This window comes from Podarcis gaigeae, assembly GCF_964106915.1.
Source record: "Podarcis gaigeae genome assembly, chromosome: 15".
Classification (NCBI taxonomy): domain Eukaryota; kingdom Metazoa; phylum Chordata; class Lepidosauria; order Squamata; family Lacertidae; genus Podarcis; species Podarcis gaigeae.
The window spans coordinates 34403095-34430090 of NC_139692.1; the positions used below are offsets into that span (position 1 = coordinate 34403095).

General features: G+C 43.9%; 1 protein-coding gene across 25 annotated transcripts in view; it reads left to right on the plus strand.

The window, feature by feature from the left end:
- Positions 1-7280: 7280 nt before the first annotated feature.
- GTF2I (general transcription factor IIi) overlaps positions 7281-26996 on the plus strand; it is a 57284-nt gene continuing 37568 nt past the window's right edge. For 3 of the 25 annotated variants that reach the window (XM_083714393.1, XM_083714408.1, XM_083714412.1), the window contains exons 1-9: positions 7309-7415; positions 17128-17170; positions 19706-19809; positions 20041-20179; positions 21814-21948; positions 23030-23213; positions 23875-23903; positions 24945-24993; positions 25849-25892. In XM_083714393.1, coding sequence (XP_083570519.1) covers positions 17158-17170; positions 19706-19809; positions 20041-20179; positions 21814-21948; positions 23030-23213; positions 23875-23903; positions 24945-24993; positions 25849-25892 — 697 coding nt within the window. In that variant the 5' untranslated portion in view covers positions 7309-7415; positions 17128-17157. Of the gene's footprint in view, positions 7657-7744; positions 8799-17127; positions 17171-19705; positions 19810-20040; positions 20180-21813; positions 21949-23029; positions 23214-23874; positions 23904-24944; positions 24994-25848; positions 25893-26996 lie in introns of those variants that run through there. The other 22 variants (XM_083714410.1, XM_083714411.1, XM_083714394.1 and 19 more) reach the window with 16 other exon arrangements.

The window sequence follows — 26996 nt, forward strand, 5'->3', positions numbered from 1 at the left end:
GCCAGAAGGCCCTCGGCGCTGGACCTCAGCGTCCGGGCAGAATGATGGGGGTGGTGACACTCTTTCAGGTATACTGGACCGAGGCCGTTTAGGGCTTTAAAGGTCAGCACCAACACTTTGAATTGTACTCGGAAACATACTGGGAGCCAATGTAGGTCTTTCAAGACCGGTGTTATATGGTCTCGGCGGCCGCTCCCAGTCACCAGTCTAACTGCCGCATTCTGGATTAGTTGTAGTTTCCGAGTCACCTTCAAAGGTAGCCCCACGTAGAGTGCATTGCAGTAGTCCAAGCGGGAGATAACCAGAGCATGCACCACTCTGGCAAGACAGTCCGCAGGCAGATAGGGTCTCAGCCTACGTACCAGATGGAGCTGGTAAACAGCTGCCCTGGACACAGATTTGACCTGTGCCTCCATGGACAGCTGTGAGTCCAAAATGACTCCCAGGCTGCGCACCTGGTCCTTCAGGGGCACAGTTACCCCATTCAGGACCAGGGAATCCTCCACACCTGCCCGCCTCCTGTCCCCCAGAAACAGTACTTCTGTCTTGTCAGGATTCAACCTCAATCTGTTAGCCACCATCCATCCTCCAGCCACCTCCAGACACTCACACAGGACCTTCACTGCCCTCACTGGTTCTGATTTAAAAGAGAGGTAGAGCTGGTAAGAGGGACGCAGGTGGCGCTGTGGGTTAAAGCCTCAGCGCCTAGGACTTGCCGATCGAAAGGTCGGCGGTTCGAATCCCTGCGGCAGGGTGCGCTCCCGCTGCTCGGTCCCAGCGCCTGCCAACCTAGCAGTTCGAAAGCACCTCTGGGTGCAAGTAGATAAATAGGGACCGCTTACCAGCGGGAAGGTAAACGGCGTTTCCGTGTGCGGCTCTGGCTCGCCAGAGAAGCGATGTCACTCTGGCCACGTGACCCGGAAGTGTCTCCGGACAGCGCTGGCCCCTGGCCTCTTAAGTGAGATGGGCGCACAACCCCAGAGTCTGGCAAGACTGGCCCGTACGGGCAGGGGTACCTTTACCTTTACCTTTTAGAGCTGGGTATCATCCGCATACCGATGAACACCCAGCCCAAACCTCCTGACGATCTCTCCCAGCGGCTGCATGTAAATGTTGAAAAGCATGGGGGAGAGGACAGAACCCTGAGGCACCCCACAAGTGAGAGCCCAGGGGTCTGAACACTCATCCCCCACCACCACTTTCTGAACACGGCCCAGGAGGAAGGAGCGGAACCACTGTAGGACAGTGCCTCCAGCTCCCAGCCCCTCAAGACGGTCCAGAAGGATGTTATGTTCGATGGTATCAAACGCCACTGAGAGATCCAGCAGAACTAGGAAATAGCTCTCACCTTTGTCCCTAGCCCGCCAGAGATCATCAACCAGTGCGACCAAGGCAGTTTCAGTCCCATGATGAGGCCTGAATCCCGACTGGAAGGGATCCAAATGGTCCGCTTCTTCCAGGCGTGCCTGGAGTTGTTCGGCAACCGCTCGCTCAATCACCTTGCCCAAGAATGGAAGATTTGAGACTGGGCGATAGTTGGCCATTGTGGCCACATCTAAAGATGGTTTTTTAAGAAGCGGTTTAATAACCGCCTCTTTCAGCGGGTCTGGGAAGGCTCCCTCACGGAGGGAAGCATTCACCACCCCACGAAGCCCATCGCCCAGTCCTTCCCGGCTAGCTTTTATAAGCCAGGATGGGCAAGGATCCAGGAGACAGGTGGTTGGTTTCACTCGTCCAAGCAGCCTGTCCACATCCTCGGAGGTAACAGATTGGAATTGATCCCACTCAACTTGACTAGACAGAACTCTAGCACTCTCCCGCCCCGGCCCTGCTCCCACGGTGGAGTCTACTTCTTCCCGAATCTGAGCGATTTTATCTGCAAAAAACTTTGCAAAATCATTGCAGGAGAACATGTTTTTACAAAAAAAACTTATGGAATATGCAGAAATGGCGAAACTTACCAGAAGAAATCAATCTAACCATATATATATATATATATATAGGTTTTGGTGTCCTCGGGTGTCTTCCCGTGTAAAAGTTGGGGTGTCTAGGCGACGTTTCGACGAGGTCTCACTCGTCATCTTCAGGCTGGTGCTTTCGGCTTCTTGTTACTGGAACAGAGCGGGATCTCAATGTTTGAGTTCCTATAAATACTGTAGAGGGGGTGTGGTGTCTAGCCTCCAATGTTCTGGGCAGAGAGGAAGTTCCCAGGCTAGTGTGCCTTTTCTTCTTTTGTTCCTTAATTACTTGAGAGATACCTTGAGTGATTTCTTGAGTGATATCCTGAGTACCACTTAGGTGGGTCATTAGGTGTGGATTAGTTGCTAAAGTCTTTGTGTCTTGACCTCTTGAACTTTGTGAAGAGTTTTCCTGAGAAGATGGCTGTATTGCACTTAGTTGTGCTTTGGCTTGGCTTCGTGTATAGGGGCGAGCTGTGGTTTTGTGGCTTGTGTCAGCCAGATCTGTGTAGGGATTGCAGGGGGGTGCAGCATCCGGAGGTGCCACCATGGACTGGCTACTGGATGGTGTCAGTAATTCATCTGTGGAGAGGGTCTGGGTTTGGGTCTGGTGTGGTTGATTGGTGTTGGCGTTCTGTGTGCCTCTGGATCTGGTGTCAGTTTTTGTGGGGAGGGCTAATTTCCAGATGTCTGGCAAGCGGGATGTGTCGTCACGCTTGTTCATGTTGTGAGGGTGTTTCTCTATCTCGATGGCTTCCATGATTATTCTCTTGTGGTGATGTTCCGTGTTAAAGAGCAATTTGGAATCTGCAAAATTAATTTCGTGTCCTGTTTCTTTCATGTGTTGGAAAAGAGAGGAAGTTTTTTCTTCTTTTTTGACGGCATTCTTGTGTTCTGCGATACGTGCATTTATTCGTCTGTTTGTTTGTCCAATGTACGTGGCTGGGCAGACTTTGCAGGGTATTTCATAGATCCCTTGGTTTTCCAACTGGATTTTATCCTTGGGGTTTCTGAGGATATTGGCTATTTTTTGGTTGGTGCAAAAGGCTGTTTTGATATTGTGTTTATGGAGGATTTTGCTAATTTTATCTGTAGTGCCCTTGATATAAGGAAGGAGGGCCATGCCATTGTTTTCTTCTGTGTCTTGGTTTTTGGGGGGTGTTTCCTTTTGGATTAGCTTTTGGATTAGCTTTGGTGGCACCTCCGGATGCTGCACCCCCCTGCAATCCCTACACAGATCTGGCTGACACAAGCCACAAAACCACAGCTCGCCCCTATACACGAAGCCAAGCCAAAGCACAACTAAGTGCAATACAGCCATCTTCTCAGGAAAACTCTTCACAAAGTTCAAGAGGTCAAGACACAAAGACTTTAGCAACTAATCCACACCTAATGACCCACCTAAGTGGTACTCAGGATATCACTCAAGAAATCACTCAAGGTATCTCTCAAGTAATTAAGGAACAAAAGAAGAAAAGGCACACTAGCCTGGGAACTTCCTCTCTGCCCAGAACATTGGAGGCTAGACACCACACCCCCTCTACAGTATTTATAGGAACTCAAACATTGAGATCCCGCTCTGTTCCAGTAACAAGAAGCCGAAAGCACCAGCCTGAAGATGACGAGTGAGACCTCGTCGAAACGTCGCCTAGACACCCCAACTTTTACACGGGAAGACACCCGAGGACACCAAAACCTGCATTCCTGTACCCGTGAAAATCTACGAAAGCATATATATATATATATATATATATATAGTATATATATGAATGGAAATGGTTTATTGAATATTTACAGATAAATTATGAACATAACATTAGCAGGGTTATTGTAATAACCTGCAGTTTCATAAGAGTATATATTTAAAGAAGACGAATAAGTGAGCAAATTAAGTTAACTTAGATATGTAGAAGGTATTAAAAACAAATTTAAGGAACCGCAGAAAGAGGGGGAAGTCAAGGTTTGAAATGTCAACATGATTGTAAAATTAGTGAAATGTGTAAAATTAGTGAAATGTATAAACTTTAAAAGTAAAGGTAAAGGGACCCCTGACCATTAGGTCCAGTTGTGGCCGACTCTGGGGTTGCGGGGCTCATCTTGCTTTATTGGCCGAGGGAGCCGACGTACAGCTTCCGGGTCATGTGGCCAGCATGACTAGGCCGCTTCTGGCGAACCAGAGCAGCGCATGGAAATGCCGTTTATCTTCCCGCCGGAGCGGTACCTATTTATCTACTTGCACTTTGACGTGCTTTCGAACTGCTAGGTTGGCAGCAGCAGGGACCAAGCAACGGGAGCTCACCCCGTTGCGGGGATTCAAACCACCGACCTTCTGATCAGCAAGTCCTAGGCTCTGTGGTTTAACCCACAACGCCACCCGTGTCCCAAACTTTAAAAGTACAATACATTAAAAAAGAAGTACCGGTGCTTTATTTTATCTGTCCAGAATCTTCCAGCTTCTTTAGATGCCTACAAGTTCCAGTCTTATGAGGGAGAAAAAAACTTCTCTCTATCCACTTCAACATTTACAATACAGTAAGTGTATATGTGCAGGGACGCAGGTGGTGCTGTGGGTTAAAGCCTCAGCGCCTAGGACTTGCCGATCGAAAGGTCGGCGGTTCGAATCCCTGCGGCGGGGTGCGCTCCCGCTGCTCGGTCCCAGCGCCTGCCAACCTAGCAGTTCGAAAGCACCTCCGGGTGCAAGTAGATAAATAGGGACTGCTTACCAGCGGGAAGGTAAACGGCGTTTCCGTGTGCGGTTCTGGCTCGCCAGAGCAGCTCTGTCACGCTGGCCACGTGACCCGGAAGTGTCTCCGGACAGCGCTGGCCCCTGGCCTCTTAAGTGAGATGGGTGCACAACCCCAGAGTCTGTCAAGACTGGCCCGTACGGGCAGGGGTACCTTTACCTTTACTTTAAGTGTATATGTGGTATTAGAGGAGGGATAGTACCACTGAGAGTGGGGACACGTCCTGCTCCTTCTTGGTTAGTTTATCCATCATTGCTGCCCACCCTGCACTCAGTTCTCACCAGTGGCTCCTAGATGTCAGCACTGCAACAGCAGAAAATGGCTTTGGCTGGCTGGCTAAATCAGGTGAGGGTAGCTGGTGATGGGTCTCAAATCCTCAGTGAGTTAGGGACTTCCCCTGCATGCGGCAGATTGAATGGACGAGACTAATAGTGGGTTCAATGGTCAAGAAGGCGGTTTCTGCATGTGCTGTAGAGGTAAGTGAGGGGCAGATCGGGCTCGGCAACCTGGGAAGGCAACCCATCTAGGAGAAGGAAAACTCTGATCCTAAACCTCCACTGCCTTGCAGGACATCTTCAGGAAAAGAAAAGGCTAAGGAGTAGCACAATTCTGGACTGGAGTTCCTAAGATGGTTGGATGGTGTCTTGTATGCCTCTTGCGAGACAGACGATTGTCAACAATAGTACAATAGTACACACTTACACACTAGTACACACTAGTACACTAGTACACACTAGTAAGCACAGCTGAGCCCAGTGGGACTTATTCACAGGATGTAAGAAGGGAGTAATTTCCATTGTGAAGTGTATTTATTGCAATCGGTAGTTTACATTCTGCTGCAGGTCAGTTTCTGCCAAATACTAGTTATCCATCTCCCTGTTTGCTATTTAATGTGACTTGCGTAACTATTTATGGAACTTACATTGCTGACATTAATTTCAATGTAAAGGAACCATCAACGCCATGTGAAAAAAGCAGTTTAATTAAGCATTATATCTGTGGACAACAATGATGTGAATATCAATTGCATTTGCTTGTCTGATTTACGTTCCTGACATAACATGCAAACTGCACCAATTTCCGCTTCATTTTTAATTGAAATTCTCCAGCTTCTCTGCCCACTCATCCTGTGAATAAGCCCCACTGAGGACTTACTTTTGAGTACATATGTGTATAGATAGGATTGCGCAGTAAGGTGAAACCCTAATCTTGTTTACCAGGGAGTAAGCTTCACCGTACTGTACATTCTAAGCCTTCTTTTCTTCTGAATAGAAAACCTTGTGCAATACAGGCAAGGAAATCTTGCAAAGGTGGTATTTCCATTTCTCATCACTAAGCAAAATAGGACAGTGATTTAACTAAAACATAGGGGCACTTGGATCTGTCCTCTCAGATTTGATGGAGGTTTGGGGAGAAGAAACATCTCTACAGTACTGTATATGTATATGTAAATATTGCCCTCACTATCCTTAAAATGTTTTCTCTTTGTTGTTACAGAATAGTAACAGTAATTTTTGGATTTCCCTCTCTTAACATTGTCTATATAAATATTTCACATTATTGTTGATTATGCAGTAGAGTGTAAGACAAAAGACTTAACCGTATCAATGAGTATTATGCATTTATTAAAAGTATAGGCTGTATCCAGTATTAGTCGTAGTTTTGACTCCTTGAAATCAACTTGTGTCCATTTATTTAAATGGGTTGCCTCTGAGTAGTACTTCCCTGGGTACAATCCTATGTTCAGATTATCAGAGGGAAACCATGAAAAGTTGCAATACTAATCCCAAAAATTATAGTGTCGTGCACATATTGTGATTTTTTTAAAAAAGAATAGAATAAGCAACGTAATATTTTATATGCATTTAAAATGTTTCTAGACCTCAACACTTTGGCCAGGAAATGTTCAGGCAACATCTTAAAAATGCTTTTTTTTGTTTTTGTTTTTGTTCTTCTTGTATAAATTAATGCCAGGGCATTTTAAAGGCAGATAGAGTTGCGGCGGGATGGGGAGTGCTAAGAAACAATCCCCGGACAAGGTTTAAAGCAGGCAAAACAAAGCCGCGCATCTCGCCTTGCCAGGGCGCACCCTCAATGGAGGACGAAGAAGGAACGGCCTGATCTCGCCAAGCCTCCTGCCTCTGCAGCAAGATTCCCTCATTGTGCACGGGAAAAGAGGGCGGGATTTATTTTTTTGTGCCAGTACATTACACACACAGAGCAATTCAGGTTGTGTTTTTGTTTTGTGCTGTGCATCTAAAAAAAAGAATGCAGTGATTTACAATCCCATTATAATTTTTTTGCAATTATCATTACTATTATTTTTATTTTATTTTTTTAAAAAAATCCTTCCCAAGTGCAAGGAGCTGCTGGAAAGCAACGCCGCCTGGGCCCTGCACAGCCATGTTGTTTCTCCCTCCCCCCTTTTCCCAGGTCCTCGTTGATCGACTCTCTCCGGCCCTTAAAAAAAAAGAGGCCAACGCAGCCCCTCGCTGCTCGGCGCGGTGCTTCCTGGGAGGCGTAGTCTTCCCGCCGAATCCAAGCCGCTCGGAGGCGCCTCGGGAGAACTACATGGCCCAAGGCCGCTATGCGGCGGCGGGGCATGCGCAGAAGTGCCTCCCTTCCCCGAGAACGGGTGAGGGGGGAAAAGGGAAAAAAAAGAGAGAGAGATTCGAGGTCTTCGCTCTCCTCCCCCTCCGGTTCTGGGTTCAGGGTGAGCCGTTGAGCGCAGGGCCCGCGCGCCGCCCCGAGACTTGAGGGTGGGTGAAGGGGGGGCGGTAAACGCGGCGGGGGGGGGCTTCTCCACAAAGGGGGAGGGCGGTAATCCCGAGCTTTTCCGCAGGCGGCAGAAGTGCAGGGACGTTTTTTTTTTAAAACAAAAATATTTATTTAATTTCGCCATCCGACGCTTCTCTTTCTTCTCTCTCTCCCCCGATTCTCCTCAGCGGCGACGAGTGAGTGGGGGAGGGGAAGGAGCAGGAGGGGGGAGGGGCGAGAGGAGGAAGGTGGGGGAGGGGAGGCCTCGGCCTATCTCTCTCTATCTCTCTCTATCTCTTATCTATAAAATGCCTATTAACCTACCCACCCCCCGCCATGTGGAGGAGGAAAGAAATTGCTCTCCCCAGGCCAATTTCTATTTTTGGTTTTTTTCCGAGGGGGAAGGGCGCTATTGTTTGTTCTTGGGGTTTATATTTTAATATTTATTTCCCCTACCCCCCCACTTCTTTCCATTTTTACTTATTTGTTTTTTGCGTGCGAAGGGGGGGAGGTAGGGGTATTGTTGTTGTTGTTGGGAACTTGATTGAACATGTTTCATTGGGTATTTTCATTGGGTGTTTTTATACTGTTGTGAGCCGCCCTTCTTGGGGTGAAGGGCGGTATACAAGTTTCATGAATAATAATAATGTTCTGGCACTTTTCCTTCGCTCTCTCTCTTACCCCCCAATTTTCCATCGTGTTTGTGCGCCTGGGGTGGGGGGGAGGAAAGAGGGTTAGGGCATTATTATTACTGTTAGGAACGTCATTTAAAGATGCTTTTGCATTTTTCCTCCTCCCTTTCCTCCCATTTTCCTTTTGTGGTGCTGGAAAGGGAGGGAGGTTGGGGCTTCATAATTGTTACAAACTTAATTAAAAAAAATATCACCACCCTTTTCCTCTTCCTTTTCCTCCCATTTTCCATTTTGGGGGGGGGGGCAGGGTTGGGACACTATTATTGTTACAATATTTAGGAACTTGATCTTAAAATGTCCTTTTCTATTTTGGAGAGTGGGGGCCAATTTTTTCCTCCAGGGTGTTGGGCAGAGGAAGAGGGAACCACACTGAGCCCTTGTTATTGGGAACCTAATTAACATTTTCTCCTTACACTTTCCCATTTTTTGCTCTTATTTTCCATTGGGGGACGTTGAGAAGGATCCCCTGGTCCTATTTTTTTGGATGTGGGAGAGGGAAGAAGGTTGAGGTTTTATGACTGTTGTTGCTTTCATAAGAAACTTAATTAAAAAAATTATCTTTACACCTTTCTTCTCCCTTCTTTTCCCATGGGAAGCAACAGCAACAAGAACTCCCTGAGCCATCCCCCCCCCCCAGTGCAAAAGAAGTAGGTTGTTGATGTTATTAGGAACGTATTTAAGAATTTCTTAACTCTCCTCCCATTATCTATTATGGGAAACAGGAGGACCAAATGTTTCCAGTGGGGCAGGAGGAAGAAAGACAGAGGCTCTATTGCTGTTGCTATTATTACTAACTTTATAATTTCTCCATTCACTACTACAGTACTTATTCCCTAGTCTCCCGGTTTCTGTCGTGGGTGAGAAGAAGCCCTTCCTGAACTAATTTTTTTGGGGGGAGGGGAACAACGGGGAAAGATTGAGTTGGTGGTGTTGGTGTTTATTAATAAATAAAAAAATTTCTCACACTTTTATTCTTTCTCCCCAACCCATTGTGGGGGAGAGGAAAGACTTCTAGTTTTTCCAGAGTGGGAAGGAAAGGTGGTTGGGGGACGTGTTGTTATTGTTAGGCACTTAAATGAAAAATTCTTATTATACTCCCCCCACTTTTCCATTGAGGGGGTGGGGTAGACTGAGCCATTAATAATAGGATTGAACCTTTATTGTTGTTGTTGTTGTTGATGATGATGATATTATTATTATTATTATCCACCCTTCGACCTAAGGTCCCACAACAATTTGAAATAAAATATCAAAACAGTTGAAAACAAATTACAATCATATGAATAGGGTGGGACCCAGTGTATGAGGGAATGCTGCAACTTAGGGGGTGCCACAGAAAATAGCCTCTCCAAGTGCCACCCTGAAGCAGCCTATTATTACACTATTATTATTATTATCATCATCAACAACAACAACAACAACATTCACTTCATTTTAGTATTTCTTTACAGCCTCCTCCCCTCAATTCTTTAGAGGAGAGGGATTTACCCTGTTTCTTAAGGGGAAACTGAGGGTTATATCCAGTGCTAGTCTTATTCAGAGTAGACCCATGGAAATTAGGCCTAAGTTAGTCAAGTCCATTAATTTCAATGTGTCTGCTCTGAGCCAAGCTAACATTGGCTACAACCCTGAGCCTCTATTATTATTAACAATAATAATTTATCCTCACACTTCCTCCAGTCTTCATAGAGGGAGTAAATACTTTTGTTACCTATTTTTCAGTAGGGTGGGGAAAATATAGCCTCTGTTTTTGTAGTTATTGTTGATAGGAACGTGACTTGAGCCTCTCTTTTTGTTAAAAAAACTAATAGACTCAACCCACCACTTCCTAGTAGTGTAAGGAGTAATGTTTTAGTTAATAATAGTAATAAATAATAAGACTTTCACTTTGAAAAGTTGACAAGGAAAGTTCTCTTGCCTACTCTCCCGTCTCACAGAGAATTTGAGATAGTCCGAGTAGAAATAATTGCTTTTTCCTTGCACTCATTTTCCCCACCCCCCAAAAAAATTATCCATGGGAAAATAACATTCTTAGTCTGTATTTGCATGTATGTTTGGAAAGCCAGGGACGCAGGTGGCGCTGTGGGTTAAAGCCTCAGTGCCTAGGACTTGCCGATCGAAAGGTCGGCGGTTGGAATCCCTGCGGCGGGGTGCGCTCCCGCTGCTCGGTCCCAGCGCCTGCCAACCTAGCAATTCGAAAGCACCTCCGGGTGCAAGTAGATAAATAGGGACCGCTTACCAGCGGGAAGGTAAACGGCGTTTCCGTGTGCGGCTCTGGTTCGCCAGAGCAGCGATGTCACGCTGGCCACGTGACCCGGAAGTGTCTCCGGACAGCGCTGGCCCCTGGCCTCTTAAGTGAGATGGGCGCACAACCCCAGAGTCTGTCAAGACTGGCCCGTACGGGCAGGGGTACCTTTACCTTTACCTTTGGAAAGCCAACTGAGGAAGGCCTTAGTGGATAGGGTTTTTTGTGGGGGTGGGGGAGTATGGTGAAATAATTATAAAATTTCTTTTCCCTCCCAGTTATCTGGGGAAGGCCTTCCTTAGCCAGTTTTCCCCAGTAACAATACCAGAGGTTTGTTTCCACTTTGGAAATTAGGCTAAGGCAGTCCTTGTGTGGGATGGGGCAGGCAGTGTGGCGACTGGGCTTGGGCTCCTTAGCTTGAAAGTCTGCAGCCTCTGACCTACAAGTCTTGACTCTGGGGACTTGTGAGTCGGAGGCTGCAGACTTTCAAGCTAAGGAGTCAGACCAGGTTCAGGGCTGTGAGCCTCCTGCTAGTTATCACAGACTCAGAATTGTAGAATCGGAAGGGACCCTGAAGGTCCTCTAGTCCAACTTCCCTTCAGTGCAGGAATGTCAGTCCCCTGCCCAATTTGAAACCATACCTGACCCTGCTTAAGCTTTGCAAATGTGCTAGCAGCTATATCGCTGAGGAGGACAACTGAGGGTGAGGAACATGGGTATGTAGGGCCAGAGCCTGAACTACTCATGAACCTCATCATTCCAGCTGGCAGAGTGTGCAGCATGCCTGAGGCTAGGGAATCAAGAAGTGCTCCTTGTCTGGCCAGAGGGTTGGCCCTTTAAGAGAGTAGAGTTAGTCACAAGGGGGTGGAGCCTGAGAGGGGTAGCCTGAGAGCAGGAGCTTAAAAAGGCCCAGTCTGCTCTCAGCCTTTCCCCAGAGCAGATTCCTCACTGGGAGCTATCCTTGGTGCTGGTCGGGCAATTGCAGGCCAGCCTTTCCTTCTCTGTGGGTGTATTATTATTATTATTATTATTATTAATTGAGTTTATACACCACCCTATACCCAGAGGTCTCAGAGCAGTTCACAGAACAAATTAACATCTATTCATAAATTAGCATCTATTCATCCTCCTGATGCAATCCAACTTTTAAGAGGTTTGACAATTTTATTGAAGATATTTGTTTACTGCCCTTCCTATAAATAACCCGGGACAGCATTCAGAACTCCAACCTGTCATAAAAAGAAAGAGGAGGAAATACATGTATACATGTGTACCAGAACATACCAGGCAGTGTGGAAAATAAATTACAGTGGTACAGTGGTTCTCGAACTTAATCCGTTCCGGGAGTCCATTCAACTCCCCAAACCATTCAAAAACCAAGGCGCAGCTTTTGATTGGCTGCAGGAGCTTCCTGCACTCAATCGGAAGCCGCATCGGACATTTGGCGTCCGAAAAGTGTTTGCAAACTGGAACACTTCCTTCCAGGTTTGTGGCGTTTGGGAGCCGATTTGTTCAACAACTAAGCCGTCCGGGAACCAAAGTACCACTGTACTGTTTTCCTCTTCACACACACCCTGCTGCCAAGTCTACATGATGGTGGCAAGGCTTTCTCAGCCTCCCCCCCCCTTTTTTTGCTGAGGCCTGAGTAGTTGTTGTTGAGATGCCTCCCTGAAAATTTGCTTATCCTTCCACTATGAGGTGGGTGATGCACAAGAATGATAACTAAATAATTATTCCTAAAATGATAGTAAAATAATAGCATTTTCTCCTCAAACTCTCTACCTGCCTCACGAATGGGCTAATGAGCCCTTTTCCCATATAGGGAATGGAGGGGCAGTAGGAAGAGGGGGGAAATAGTTTTATCGTCAAACTCTTCTCCCATTCCATATGTGGGGAAGGCCTTTCTTATCCTATTTCTAGGCGGAGGGGTTTCATTCAATGTGTTGATAATAATTTAAAAATGCAATAATCAAATTGAGCTTTCTTCTCTATATGCACATCTTTATTTCCTTGGTACAAGGGAACAGCTTCCATAGTGAATCTACCAGGAAGAATAAAGGGTGGGTGGGGAAGAATTAAGTTTCATTATTATTGTTTGCTGAATTTATTTCTCTTTTCCCTCCCAAACATTATAGTGTTTCTTTGTGTGTAGACTTTCTTGGTGAATTACATTGGGTGGGTATGGAGCCTCTGTACTGTATTGTTTTTGTTGTAATCTTTATTCCACTGCTGTTGCTACATTGTGGTGCTCCCAGCATATTTGTTTCCATATGTGAATCTGTTTTCTACCCTACCCCCACCCTCAGCACCAAATCATAGTGGCCAGAACAACAACTTTTTCCCCCAACTACCCTCCCAAATCTGAAGGAAGCCTCCCCTTTTTTCTTTGTTAATTGCCTTTTAAAATAAAATTCTATTTCTGGAAGGAAGGCTATTTTTGTTCTTTCTCTCCTCCCAAAAGAATCTTCCCACACAAGTTAATGTATTATATATAGATAGATAGAGATAGAGATAGATAGACACACACACACACACACAAAAATGTTTTCAAAGTTTTTGGTGGGATTGTTTTAAATTTTGGCACAGAGCCTGGCATAAAAATAAAAAAGGAATGCTGTGAGCCCCTTTTGGAGAATTCCTGTCAAAAAGTAGGATACACATTTAATAATTAAAATAGTGCAGATATATTTTCTTTATAATACTTTCTCCATTATTTGTTATCTACTCCTCCCCCCCCCCAATCTGTGTCCGGCAGTACACTGTTTTTCTTATTTAGCTGAAGCTTTTCTCCTCACACTACATCAGTGGTAGGAAATTTGCCTACATATTGTTCAAAGAGATGATAAACAAAAATTCCCTTCCCATAGTTCCTACGAGTCCAGTTGTCTTTAGATGGTAAAGTGTTCCTTTAACTTTTCAGTGGCCTTGTGCACATTAGCCAAAAGTTGGTAAAATGAATGTGCCAAATGTTTGTGTGATAGTCAGGTATGCTTAAGATTGCAGCCTGATGTTACACATGTTTCTTCAGAAATAAGTCTCCACTCTGATCAGTGGGTCTTACTCCCAAGTGTGTAATAGGATTGTAGTCTTAGTCTGTTATCTCTTCTCTCCCCGCCTCCAATATTTCTAATGGGGATGTAAGTACGCTTCTTTTCCTCTTCCTGCTATGCAAAGTGGAACCTTTTAGTTATCTTCTCTCCCTGCCCAGAGTCTATATGCTTGGCGGAATGATAAATATGGGGATGATATTTTTTTTTCCACCTGTAGCTTCCCACTGCAGAATTTCCTAATGGGGATCTCCATATATATCCTCCTGTTACTGCTTTATTTAGGATAAAGCTGTCTACCCCTACTTACCAAAATAATCCTTGTAGCCTGTGTGTTGAAAGTGGGAAAGAAGTTGTCTAAATATACATCTCTGCTTCCACAGTAACTTCTGATTGTTCCCAAGCTTTTTGTGTTGCTCCTTTAGACATTTTATTCCCACTCTTTGTGTGGGATTTTCATATTGTTTTTTCAAGAAGAAGTAACTTCTCCTCTTCCCCCACAGTTCCTAATTGGCAAATGAAAAGGGAGTACAGTGGTGCCTCGCAAGACGAAATTAATTCGTTCCGCAAGTCTTTTCGTCTTGCGAGTTTTTCGTCTTGCGAAGCACGGTTTCCCATAGGAATGCATTGAAAATCAATCAATGCGTTCCTATGGAAACCGCCTTCAGACCAGGTTTGGGGACAGTCTGTCCCCCGACCTCTTCTGAAGGCCGACGTGGGGGGGCGAAAGTCTTTGCTTCCCCCCCCCTTCCCGGGACAGCGGAAACTTCTCCGCTGTCCGGGGCGATCTTAAAATGCTGGCGGGCGGCAGTGCTGCCGCCCGCCAGCATTTTAAAATCCCCCGGGAAGGCAGGCAGGGGGGACAAAGACTTTTGCCTCCCACCCGCCTTCAGAAGAGGTCCAGAGGGCTCTCCAAGCTGCGGATAGCAGCCTGCTGCCCAGCGCGAGGGGCAGACATTCGCAGCTTGGGGAGCCCTGCAGGACTTCCCCTCAGGGCTCTCCAAGCTGCGGATAGCAGCCTGCTGCCCCGCGCGAGGGGCGCTCTTAAGAAGAGCGCCCCTCGCGCGGCGCAGACATTCGCAGCTTGGGGAACCCTGCAGGACTTCCCCGCAGGGCTCTCCAAGCTGCGGATAGCAGCCTGCTGCCCCGCGCGAGGGGCGCTCTTAAGAAGAGCGCCCCTCGCGCGGCGCAGACATTCGCCGCTTGGGGAACCCTGCAGGACTTCCCCGCAGGGCTCTCCAAGCGGCGAATGTCGGCCTGTCCTGAAGGCTTGCGGTGGGAGGAGGGCTTTCCACCCCACCGCCAACATTCAGAATGCTGTTCTGAATGTGGTGGTGGGGAGGAAAAACCCTCCTCCCACCGCAAGCCCCGGGAACAGAGGAGAAGCGCTGCGCACCTTCCCCTCTGTTCCCGGACCTGTCCTGAAGGCTTGCAGTGGGAGGAGGGCTTTCCTCCCCACCGCCAACATTCAGAATGCTGTTCTGAATGTTGGCGGTGGGGAGGAAAAACCCTCCTCCCACCGCAAGCCCCGGGAACAGAGGAGAAGCGCTGCGCACCTTCCCCTCTGTTCCCGGACCTGTCCTGAAGGCTTGCAGTGGGAGGAGGGCTTTCCTCCCCACCGCCAACATTCAGAATGCTGTTCTGAATGTTGGCGGTGGGGAGGAAAAACCCTCCTCCCACCGCAAGCCCCGGGAACAGAGGAGAAGCCCTTCGCGCCTTCCCCTCTGTTCCCGGACCTCCCACCGCAAGCCTTAGGACAGTTCCGGGAACAGAGGAGAAGGCGCGCTGCGCTTCCCCACTGTCCCCGGAGATTTCCCTATGGGCTTTCGTCTTGCGAAGCAAGCCCATAGGGAAATTCGTCTTGCGAAGCCGCTAAAAAATCGGAAAACCCTTTCGTCTTGCGGGTTTTTCGTTTAGCGAGGCATTCGTCTTGCGGGGCACCACTGTACTGCATTATTTGAGTATGGCTGGATGTTCTTCATCATCACATGTATTCATTCAGTGGGCCAAAGGACTTGCTTTAAATACAATATCCTTTCTGCTTTGACCTTATTAGAAGTCCTTTGTTCTGTTTTCTCCTTTCTGTGTTCCCCTCTTCCCCATTTCTCATTTAAGAAAAGGCCTTGAATCTTCTCACAGCTTGCAACCCGCCCCGCCCCCACTCCATATAAAGATAAAGGAACCATATTTTGAGTAAACACTGCTTGTGATGCTGGGGAACACTAATCCCCACTCTCATACACTTTGTTCCTGAAACCTATACTTAAACATAAATCTGTTTTAAAAGAAATTATTTGATTATCCCTTTTAGAGGAGTTGGACTGTAACCCACAACTTCTTGATATTTTCATGTATGTTACCTAAATTCTCCACTGTTCAAACTACAGATGGAGAGAGATTTCCCCCTGTAATTCCTTTTCTTCCCCAGATAGTCAATTTGTTGCAGCAAGTAGCTGCAGTACTTGCTCTTGGAGACTTGGGATCTAATCCCTGATGTTACTTAGAATTTTTAGATTGACACTTGGGATATGTGTATGTGTGTGGCTTGCAGATGTATTGCCACCTTTTAAAGTCTGTTACTTCCTGCAAATTTAATTATTGTAGTTGTACAGAAGTCTTGATCAAGTGTTGTTTCCTTCAGAATAGCATGCAAGTATGTCCAGGCCAGTGTCCTCCATCTTAGAAAGTATTCTACTTCTAGTGCTAATTTTGCTATATTGGTGATTTATTTATCACACCTGTATCCTGCATTTCTTTCAAAAAGTGTACATTAATTACTTCATAAATGTGATGTTCCCAAGAGACCTTAGTGGCCTCTGTGGAAATTTCAGCCTAGGTCTTCCTGATCTAAGCCCTGCCTTCTGCAATCTATGAAGCAAATACTGAATCACCTAGTTTTTGAAAAATCCTCTAATTTCTAATACTCTTTGCTTCTAATCTAGACTTTCAGAATTGTTTTAAGAATGTTTTTGACCTATAAAGGGGTTTTGGGGTGGGTTCACAAAAAGGTGTTTAGAGCAAAATGAAAAGGGTAGTTCATTATTACATTTGCAGGCTTGATGTGTTGGCCTCAGAAAGAAAGTGGCCCAGATTTCACAGACCTAAGTAAATGCAGGGAATCCAGGTATCATCCCCACTGTCCCCCAGCACCTCTATTAAAGTGACATGATTTTCATGCAACATTCAAAACTATTTTGAGAGGCTAGGAGAGTGCAATTTCACATGCTGTTCATTTACAAAGTATGCTATGGATAGTGGTTGCAACTCACAAGTCCAACTTCCCTGCATCTGAGCCATTTGAACTAGTACCTTACTGCCAAAGTAAACAGCCTAGTTGCCTGTGGATATCCTTGTTGCCTTCCAAAATTTCATATTTTACTGTTAGGTAGCATAGATCTCCCAAATCCGCAAAGCTTCCCACCCCATTTCATTTGCATCTCAATCTAATGCATGTTTACATAGAAGTCCCATGAAGTGCTGTGGGACTTAGTAAGTACGTTTAGGTTTGTATTGTACTGGCAAGAAAAAGTGTTGGTGCTTCAAATTAAAAATGTGTGTTTTTCTGTGTGTCCTCCACATTCCCTTGTCTGTCTGGAAAAGTCCCAGATTTTTAGAAACAATTGTTTGAGCTTTCTTTGCTCAGAAAATATGATCACTTTTCAGTTGTGCATTTTTCTGTTTCAGGTTCCATTTTAGCTGTGCAGAATTCTTGTAATGCAGAGAATAGGTATGAAAATACAAACTGGACTTTCATTAGCTTTTGAAAATAAGATGTGAGAGATACTGTATTTGCAGTTGGTACCCACGTGTTGTTACCAATGAACTTATGAAACAGAACCTTTTCTACAGAAGAATAAAGCAGTAATTTTTCCCACCCCACATCGCTGGAGCAAATGAACGGTTGACTCCAAATGCTGGCATCAAGGGTATATCCTTTATCAGCCACAGTTTGGTTTATCAGAAAGGTCAGCAGGATCTTTCATTATTGAGAGCCATGGTAGAAGCCGGGGCTGAACAACAGGTAGCTTTTTTTATCACACAGCATAATAGAGTGCAGGATATACACTCCAAAGTCTGGTCATTTTGGTCATAATCCTGTCCAGTTTTGTTGGCAAAATACTGAAAAAACTTTGCAAGTTTTTAAGTCCCAATAAATACATTGACTTAGAAAAATGACACAAGTGGCTCTTTGAGTAGGCCCTTATCATAATCAAAAGGAAGAGGCCCATCTTTAGGAGAGATATGATTGGGTGGGTTATGTAGCAGGACCTTTTCTGTGGCGGAACCAGCTGACAGTTCTGCTTGGGCCTGACTCTTTCCCTATTTTGTAAACATGGCAAAACATTGCTTAGGTTCCCCTTAGGGTTTGATATTGTTGATTGTGTTATATGGTCTTACAGTAGTATTATGTCATGTTTGCTTGTAGCCACTTAATTAGAAGAGGGAGAAGTATAAAACAGTAAATAAATAGTGACTTGCAGAGCAATCCTTGCCATGTCTTCTCATTGAAGGCCATGCCATTGATTTCACTGGGGTTTACACCCAAGTAAGGGAGGTTAGGATTGCAACATCAGACACCCTACATTCCTTCTAGTCTTTGAACCTTTTGTATGTTATCTAGGAATGTAAGAAGCGGCCTTGTGCCAAGTCAGACCATTGGTCTCATTATTGTCCATGCTGACTGGCGGTGCTTTGCCTGGATTTCAAATGGAATTATTTCCCAGCCCTACCCAGAGATGCCTGTTAACGAACCTGGGCTCTACTGCATGTAAAAGATTTGCTCTACCAGTGAGCTATTGCCTTTCAGTGTAGCCATGAGTTCTGCAAATCCTTTAAAAAAAATGAACTCTCATTATGATCTTTGCTGATCATTATTATCTTTACATTCTTATTGCTATATAAGACTGCATTTGATAGGTCAGGATTTGAAAAACTTAATTCTTTTTATAAAAAAGTTTGCATAAAATATGTCCTTAAGATGGAGGTGGGAGGGAGATGTGAGCTCCTCTTTGGGCATTTGGAGGTGCTCATATATGCCCAGATTTAAGAGTGCACAGTGTCTAATCATATTTGTGTAAATAAAGTGCAGGAGAGTGCTACTAGGGTTGAATGATGCAGAAGGGAGAGAGCCCATGTTTATTTTTGTGTATTTTTATTCTGCCCTTACTCCAAAGAAATATGAGCAAGGTACATGGATCTCCTCCCTCTGCTCGTGTTATCCTCTCAGCAGACTGTATGTTAGGTTAGGCTGTGATAGTGATGTTAAATTCTCGAGAATAATCTTTTGGAGAATATTCTCGATTAATGAGAATATTAGAGAATTTTCATTTAAAATAGGATAATATTCATTTTCATGCATTGAAAATGATATAATTAGTTAATATACATGTTTATTCATGAGTAAACTTGTTCAGATGGCAACCCAAAACTGTAGAGATACTTTTATTCAATGGGGCAATGCAGTGAATTCACATTCTTTGATTTTTTTGTACCCAATTTGGAATTGAAAATTCAACGTGAATGACTCACGATAATCACTAAGCCTGCCACTAACCAAATATTTACCATCAATTTTGAATTCAAATTATGTTGTGTATGTATGAAATGTAGTTTTTAAAGTAAAAGGGATATTAAAAAACCTCAGGTCTGCTACATTAGTACATTCTTTAATAAGCATATCTACATGGTATAGCATTTTCAGTGCAACACTAATAAAATCAATATAAAGTTTAAAATAAATGCTATTATTTCCAGAAAATAAAACACAAATAATCAGTAATGACAAGTTACATAACATCAGAAATGCAAATTACTATCTCACATTTCAGAATTGCCAATGGTGAATGACACAATGCTCAGTAATGTAACTGGATCAAAAACATCATTATTCATTACTTACACTGGCAATATCACAGCTTGACTTACTATTTACTAGATTTTTTAAATGTGGGTTGTAAAACTGGTTCTTACATTAGAATTTACAGTTTGTGGAGAATATTCTCCTGGAGAATTTTCTAGCAGAGAGATGTGAAGGGAGTTCTGGCAAATGCAAGATATCAGGGTAGGGGGAAAGGGAGCGTTTTCACCTTCTACAGCCATCCCATAGTGAGCAAGTGAGAAATCTGGTTGCTCAGTAGTTTTGGTTATCAGTTATAGCTCTTGACTTTGTATTCCACACTATGCAAAGGGGGTAAATAATTCATTATGTGCATGCCTACTATATAATTTGGATTCACTGTGTTCTTTTCTCATTTTTTCATAGCAAAAATGGCTCAAGCAGCTATGGCAGCAGCATCTAGCCATGAAGAGGATTCATCTGAAAGCAGAATGGTTGTTACATTTCTCATGTCAGCCCTTGAGTCAATGGTATGGTGATACTGGTATTTACTGTAATGTATCTTCTGCTTGCAACATTTCTTTAGGTATCTTCATGCATGCCTGGTCATCTGATTGTTATTTTATCTTGCAAGTGGTAGAAGGTGTAACTCGACAGTCTTTCAAACCCGTCTTCCTCGTCTTTTTTAATAATTAAATAATTATGATACAGCTGTGCCACTTGTTACTGCAATTCTAAGCAGCAACTTTTTCCTTTTACAGTGCAAGGAGCTTGCCAAGTCTAAGGCGGAAGTTGCCTGCATTGCCGTGTATGAAACAGATGTGTTTGTGGTGGGGACTGAGAGAGGAAGAGCCTTCGTTAATACAAGAAAAGATTTTCAAAAGGATTTTGTAAAGTACTGTAAGTTTAAATTGCAGTTTTTTTCTCAAACCATTTAAGTGTCTCCTTTGGGAAAAGCGTAACCCTACACAGATTTGGAGTGGACTGCTGAAGATGGTTGGATGGTGTCTTGAATGCCACCTCTGGCAACTCTTGCATCCAAGCTGGTGCCAGATGTATTACTCGACTTTCCTTTGGGCCACACCAATGGAACTCCCCCCCCCAAAAAAGTTTTTTAAACCCCTAAAAAATCCCTAAGAAAAAGCTCAACAGCTGTGAGCTGACACCCCCCCCCAAAAAAATGGGGGTAGATCACTGCCAGGTTTTAATTCTGAAAGTACAGTGGTACCTTGGGTTACATACGCATCAGGTTACATACGCTTCAGGTTACAGACTCTGCTAACCCAGAAATAGTACCTCGGGTTCGGCGGCGCGGGAGGCCCCATTAGCTAAAGTGGTGCTTCAGGTTAAGAACAGTTTCAGGTTAAGAATGGACCTCCGGAACGAATTAAGTACTTAACCTGAGGTACCACTGTAGATCTCTTGAGAGTTGGCCACCCCTGATGTATTTGCAATGGCTGCATTAAGATGTAATGCAAAGCTATGATTTAACACTCCATGAATGAGCCAAGCCTTTCCCCCGTCCTAGGCTTGCATGGTACCTTGTTCCTTCGCCTCCCACCCAGCTGAGAGGAGTACAGTACATTGGAAGCTTTTGCTTCTCCTTCTACTTAACTGTGGTATCCCATGTCCAAATTGGGGATCATGGTTCAACACTAGTTAGCTTCAGCAAGTTGGTTCATAATCCTGCATTTAAAGGCTGTTTGCTTAAAAACAAATACAGTGTTACCTTGGGTTACGTTACCTTTGGGTAATGTAACTTTCGGGTTGTGAACGTGGCAAACCTGGAAGTGTATACTTCCAGGTTTCGCCACATGAGCAGAAGTGCTCTGCACGCCATGCGCAGAAGCTGTGCCTTTTGTTGTGGACTTTTCGGGTTGTGCACGGACCCACAGATCTGGAGTTTGTATCTGGAGGGTCCACTGTAATAGCATTAAGCCCCACTCCCCCATTAGAACTACGTGGGAAGCCACCATTAACAGTTGGAATAAGCTCAATAACAATAGTAGGAATTAGTGAGCTAACATGATTCTATTCGTCTTAAACTGCTTTCACAAAATGGTGCCAATATCATTGTTCACCAGATGTTTTTAGAACATTAGTAGGAACATTGCCTTGTTTAAAGCCAGCATTGAATATACATGAACGAGGAAGTTAAGGGGGATAATTCCCTAGCTGTTGGTTCACTTACATTTGCATCTCACCTTTCTATTAAAAAAAAATTCCTCTAGGTGACTACAAAATATAAAAACGACTGCACAGTTCATGAAGACAGCAACAGTTAATGCAAATCAAAGTCCAAAACCGTTCCAGAATAATGCATATTTGTGCAGCTGCCCAAAAAGGAATGTAGTGAAAGCTAGGCACACTATCTTAGAGGGAATTCAATGTTGGTGCAACAGTTGACAAGACTGTCCTCTGCATGGTCTTCTGCTGTATTGAAATATCTTAACTTGTGGTTAGGCCCATATATTGTTGCATTTTAGCATTCAAAAGATGACTTGGTTTTGGATTTCATACTTTCTGTTTTGCAGGTGTTAATGAAGAAGCAAAGGCTGCAGAGCTACAGAAAATAAAGTCAACATCCCTAGATAATAGGATGACTGTGGATATTGTGGAAATGGAAGCCCTCAGGAAATCCGTTGAGGATTATTTCTGCATCTGTTATGGTAAATATTTTTGTTTTGTTTAGAATAATGGTATAAGCTTTAGCTTATAAATGGTGAAGCCGCTATAAAGAGGGTTAAAGCTGGTTTGTGGATCCTCTTCCATTCCTGGTTCTAGGGGTTCAGGGGAGAAAAAAAAATGAGTGGAAAGTTGTCATAATAGAATTGTGATGTCCTTATTCCTGAGCTGGGATGCAAATGGGTCTCTCCTTGAGGAAGGCAATAAGACCACGAAGATGCTGAATCCTACCTTGTTGGGTAGGCATTTCCACCCATTTCATAGACGCAAAACTAGTCTTAGGTAAATAAACCCATAGCTGCTTTATTCCTTTAGGAAGGGGATAGTAATAGCAGTTTTATAAAGCACTATGTAAATAAAATGCACTGTGTGTGTGAGAAGCAGCACTTCACACAAGTTTGCTCTTGTTCAAGTTTTCTTGTTCCTATTTATTGCGTAAGATGTCAACCATGCTAGCGTCCATTACTGTGTCTTGCAGTTGTAGGTAGTATTTTCCACTGAAGAACATTGTTACAGTAAGGACCAGTGTAGCTAATGTGGTGATGACCTGTGTTGGAGGACTGAAATATTCAGAAAGGCTTCGTTTACTGAGGCCATGGGGTGTTAATTGTTTTCAGTGTCTACATGCAGAAGTTCTCTCTTGCCTATTGTAGGACCAGTAAGTCTGACATGCTGCGGTTGTCAGAATTGAAATGCTTAGCAAATATTAATATTTAACAGTTTATAGACAGGTTCTGAAAAGTTCTGTTTTTCTAATAATTCATCATCGTTGTCTAATAATCAACCTACATTCAGTTACTGTTAAAGTCAGATTGTTGCTACAAGGTCTCAGTTTTGTGGAAATTATGAAGGAAGCACTCCTGCCCTCCTTTTTTCCTGCTTCAGGAGTACTATCTATTACAGACATATTTTGCTTGGAGAAATGATTTTGAGCTTACAAGACTGAGGCAAAAAAATGGGTGGAGGAGGGGAAAGACAAAGGAAGAATGTATGTTGCTGTGCAAGAAGGGCATAATTGCCATAGTTTTGGTATCTTATTGATAAAGATTGCTTTCCTCCATCCAGGCAAAGCTTTAGGAAAGTCAACTGTAGTTCCTGTGCCGTACGATAAGATTCAGAGGGACCCATCTGCTGTGATGGTGCATGGTCTCCCAGAAGGACTTGCATTTAAGCATCCCACCAACTACGATGTTACAACACTGAAGTGGATTCTGGAAAACAAATCTGGGATCTCATTTGTCATCAAAAGGTGTGCTAGCACCTCCTTTTCTTGGAGCAGTTTGTTCAGTTAAATTATAATTGCATATAAATCTTTCTGTCTATCCTTAAATTTATCTATAATTATATTGGAAGTGGGTGGTATTTAGTGGAGCAGTGTTGCTGCTGAGTTGTGAACTTGAAAATCTCTCATTCAGACATTTCCTTTGCTATGCCATTATTATTATTAATATTAATATTAATATTAATATTAATATTAATATTATTATTATTAGAATTTATATAATGCCTTATACCCAGATGTCTCAGGGCAGTTCATCTGTTGTCTGAAATGGGCATAATAACACTCAGCTGTTTTCAGGGTGGCAGTAAGGATTGCATATACAGTCGTACCTCCGCTTACGTATCCTTCCACTTACGTAAACGTCGGGATATGTAAGTGGCAAACCCGGAAGAATATTTCCGGGTTTTTGCCGCAAATGCATGCGCAGAAGCGCTCTACAGGCTGCACATGTGTGCGCAGAAGCGGTCCCTCTGGTTGTGGAAACCTTGGGATCTGATCGGAGCTCCAGAACAGATCCCGTCCGCAACCGGAGGTACCACTGTATACAAAATGCTTTGAATACTTTTAAATGCTAGTAGCTCTTTTTTAGCTGTGCTTTTAAAATAAAATAACACTTTCTTTTTAATAGGCCCTTCCTCGAGCCAAAGAAACATCTAGGTGAGTAGACACTTGTCTGATCTAAATAAAAACACTGGAAATTTCATTTGATACAATGGCCCGATTTGCACATTTTGGCAAGCCAGGGGATGACTAACTCTTTTTGTACTGAGGGCTACGTTGACACATCACTAATCTTCCAAGGATTGCATCATAAAAGTGGGTGGGGCCAAAGGGTACAATTCGGCATGGCCATTTTCTTGCTATTGGGGAGGACAAATTTGATGTGTGTCTGTCTCAGTCTCACAAACCATTTAACACCACAGAATTGTACCAGGGGACCTGCAGGAGTAGTCAGTTTAAAAATGTTATTTTTAAAATATTTAGGGGGGCAGTCACGGACCCCTTTTGCTTACACAGCCGGTCACTGCTTGTCAGATCTGGCTTTTGTTACATATGGGTTAGGTAGAGATCAATCTGTTAATTGATCTGAGCAGCAAGCAAGCCTAACTCAGAAGCCTTTATAGGCATCAACAGGTATTTTCTGAATCACTCTGGCCTGTTACTGTTAGAGACTTTCTTTGCTGGTGTGACTGACTTTTCTCTTTCTCTCTCTGTAGTTTGCAAGGCTTGGCTGAATTTTTGTGAGACCCTTGGGTCCCAGATTCAGGACCTGCTGTGACCTTGAGTTCTGATACTGGTGCTATGCCACTAGTAGTGTTAATCTTTCTGGGCGGGGGGGGGGGGGAGTATTTTCAACCAGTTCCTATTATTATTGATGGTAACTTTACGTACATATCAAGTGGCATTACTTCTTGCTCACTTGTTCTTCTGGTTGTGTATATTCAGCCAGTGAGGGGAAAACACATCACAGATGCTATTCCTTGACACAACCAAATACTGCCGGTGCTGTGATTTGATGCATTTTAGTTTTGTACCTTGTGCTTAGATTCTTTGGGATGAAGGGTAGGCTAAAAGTAGCTTGAAATAAATAAGTGAAAATGTGGAGTCCAAGTGATATTAGTTTAACCTTACTCTAGAATTATAATTGGGTGTGAAATATGAGCACTACATTAACAGATAACATTTTATTCCTTGCAGGACCTCGCATGACAGATTCCTCACACACAGTAACATCCCCAGGTGGAAGGTAGAATATCTTTTGTGTTTTTCTGTGGTTGTTTCTTTTTTTCAACAGCTTTTCTCCTGTTGGTGCAAAAAAAATAACTCATAAAGCACGTCTTCCAACTACAAAATACGGTTTTGAATGTTCGTCTTTCATTTAAAATACTCATTTCCCCATCATCGTAGTTTGCTAGGCTGCTGACAGCATCCTTTGTAAGCACACTAAGATATTTTTTAAAATACTAAAATACAAGAAATCAGTCTCATCATCAGGATCAATCTTGTTAAAAGCCTAAGAGTATTTGGTGCCAAAAGGCCACCTGAGTTGATGCCAGACAAAAATATGTGTGATGACCTTCTCATCCATGCAGTTGTCTGTCTTGGCTGATGGGGCCCTTTTGACATTTGTAAGAGCCACATCTGCCATTTCAGACCAGAATAGAAGTTTCCAGCCCTTGTAGTCGTGAGGAAAAATGCGAAAACAGCCCAGTGTGTCTATTAGTCCTAGGAGCCTAACGTAAAATGTTCTGTGGTTTTTTTAAGATTTCACCTCCATGTTGCATAGCTCTGGTATAAACACAGGTATGGGATATAATTTGGCATGTCTGTATCGCTTCCAGGGCAACAGAGAAGGGCAAGAGTTTAATGACAAAGCACCTGCTTTACATGCAGAAGGTTCAGATATGGAGAATATCTTCATTTAAAAGGCTGTTGGGTAGCAGGGCTGGAAAGGACACCCTGGACAGCTCCTGCCAGTTTCATGGGCTAGTACCAGGTTAGATAGGCCAGCGGTCTAACTTATTTAAAGACCGATCCGTAGGATTTTTGTTACTGCACTCATGGTTTGCATTAACATACTCTTTCTCATGCATTCATCTAGCTGCCCTGCCATCCAGGTGAAGACTGAGCCCAGTGAAGATTCTGGTATTTATCTCTTACTTCCTTGAGCAATAGGGGATTGTGGTATATATACATCACTTAATATACATATTAAGGTTATTATTATTTTGTGGTAATATGGAAGCTAGAACTTGGTGAACTTGCCCTCTGCCTTCTCCCCTGGCCTTATGCATCCCACTTAAAGACCCATTCCACTTGAATGATCTCTTCAGCATTTGAATTCACAGTGGAACCTTGGTTCTCACATGGCTTAGCTGCCGAACAAATCAGCTCCCGAAAGCCGCAAACCTGAAAGGAAATGTTCCGGTTTGTGAATGTTTTCCAGAAGCTGAACCTCCGACGTGGCTTCCACTTGAGTGCAGGAAGCTCCTGCAGCCAATCAGAAGCTGCACCTTAGCTTTTGAATGGTTTCAGGAGTTGAACGGACTCCCGGCACAGATTAAGTTTGAGAACCAAGGTACCACTGTATGTGGTTAGTCAATCTGGGAAAACATTAATAACATGACTGCTTGTAGCATATGTGATTACTTATGTACGTACGTACTTACGTAGTAGATTTCAGGGCAGTCCATAACATAAAAATACAAGGATATAGCATATCTAATTAGAAAGGAACTGTCTCACTGTTCTAGTATAACATGCAAAGGAACCACTGATAATTGGGTGCCTTTAAAAAGATGTGGTCTGGCTTTGCATGGTAGCAATGGGGAGTATTGCTGCATGGGGAATTTCCACTGGATTGGGGTACTTGGTGGACAAGGCCTTACTCCAGGTAAGGCCTTGTCCACCAAGTACCCCAATCCAGTGGAAATTATACTAATAGACCTGCTTGTGGGCTTCCAGAGATTCCCAGTAAGCTGCTGTTGGGGGAAGGGGGGAATGGAAAGGATGTGCACAAGTTGATTCAATCCACAACTCCTAGTTGTAATGAATGAACTTGTATGCACTCATAACTCTGTCATTGTTTCTTTACGTGAGGATGCCTGCCATGGTTGGAAACTAAATGCCAGACAAAATGGGCCTTTATTTGATGAAGCAGGACAACTCTTGTCTTTTTCTTTAGTCTTTCTTTCTTCAGCCTTGTAGCAGTACTCTTATCTACCCCACAGTTTCATAGCTATTAATAAT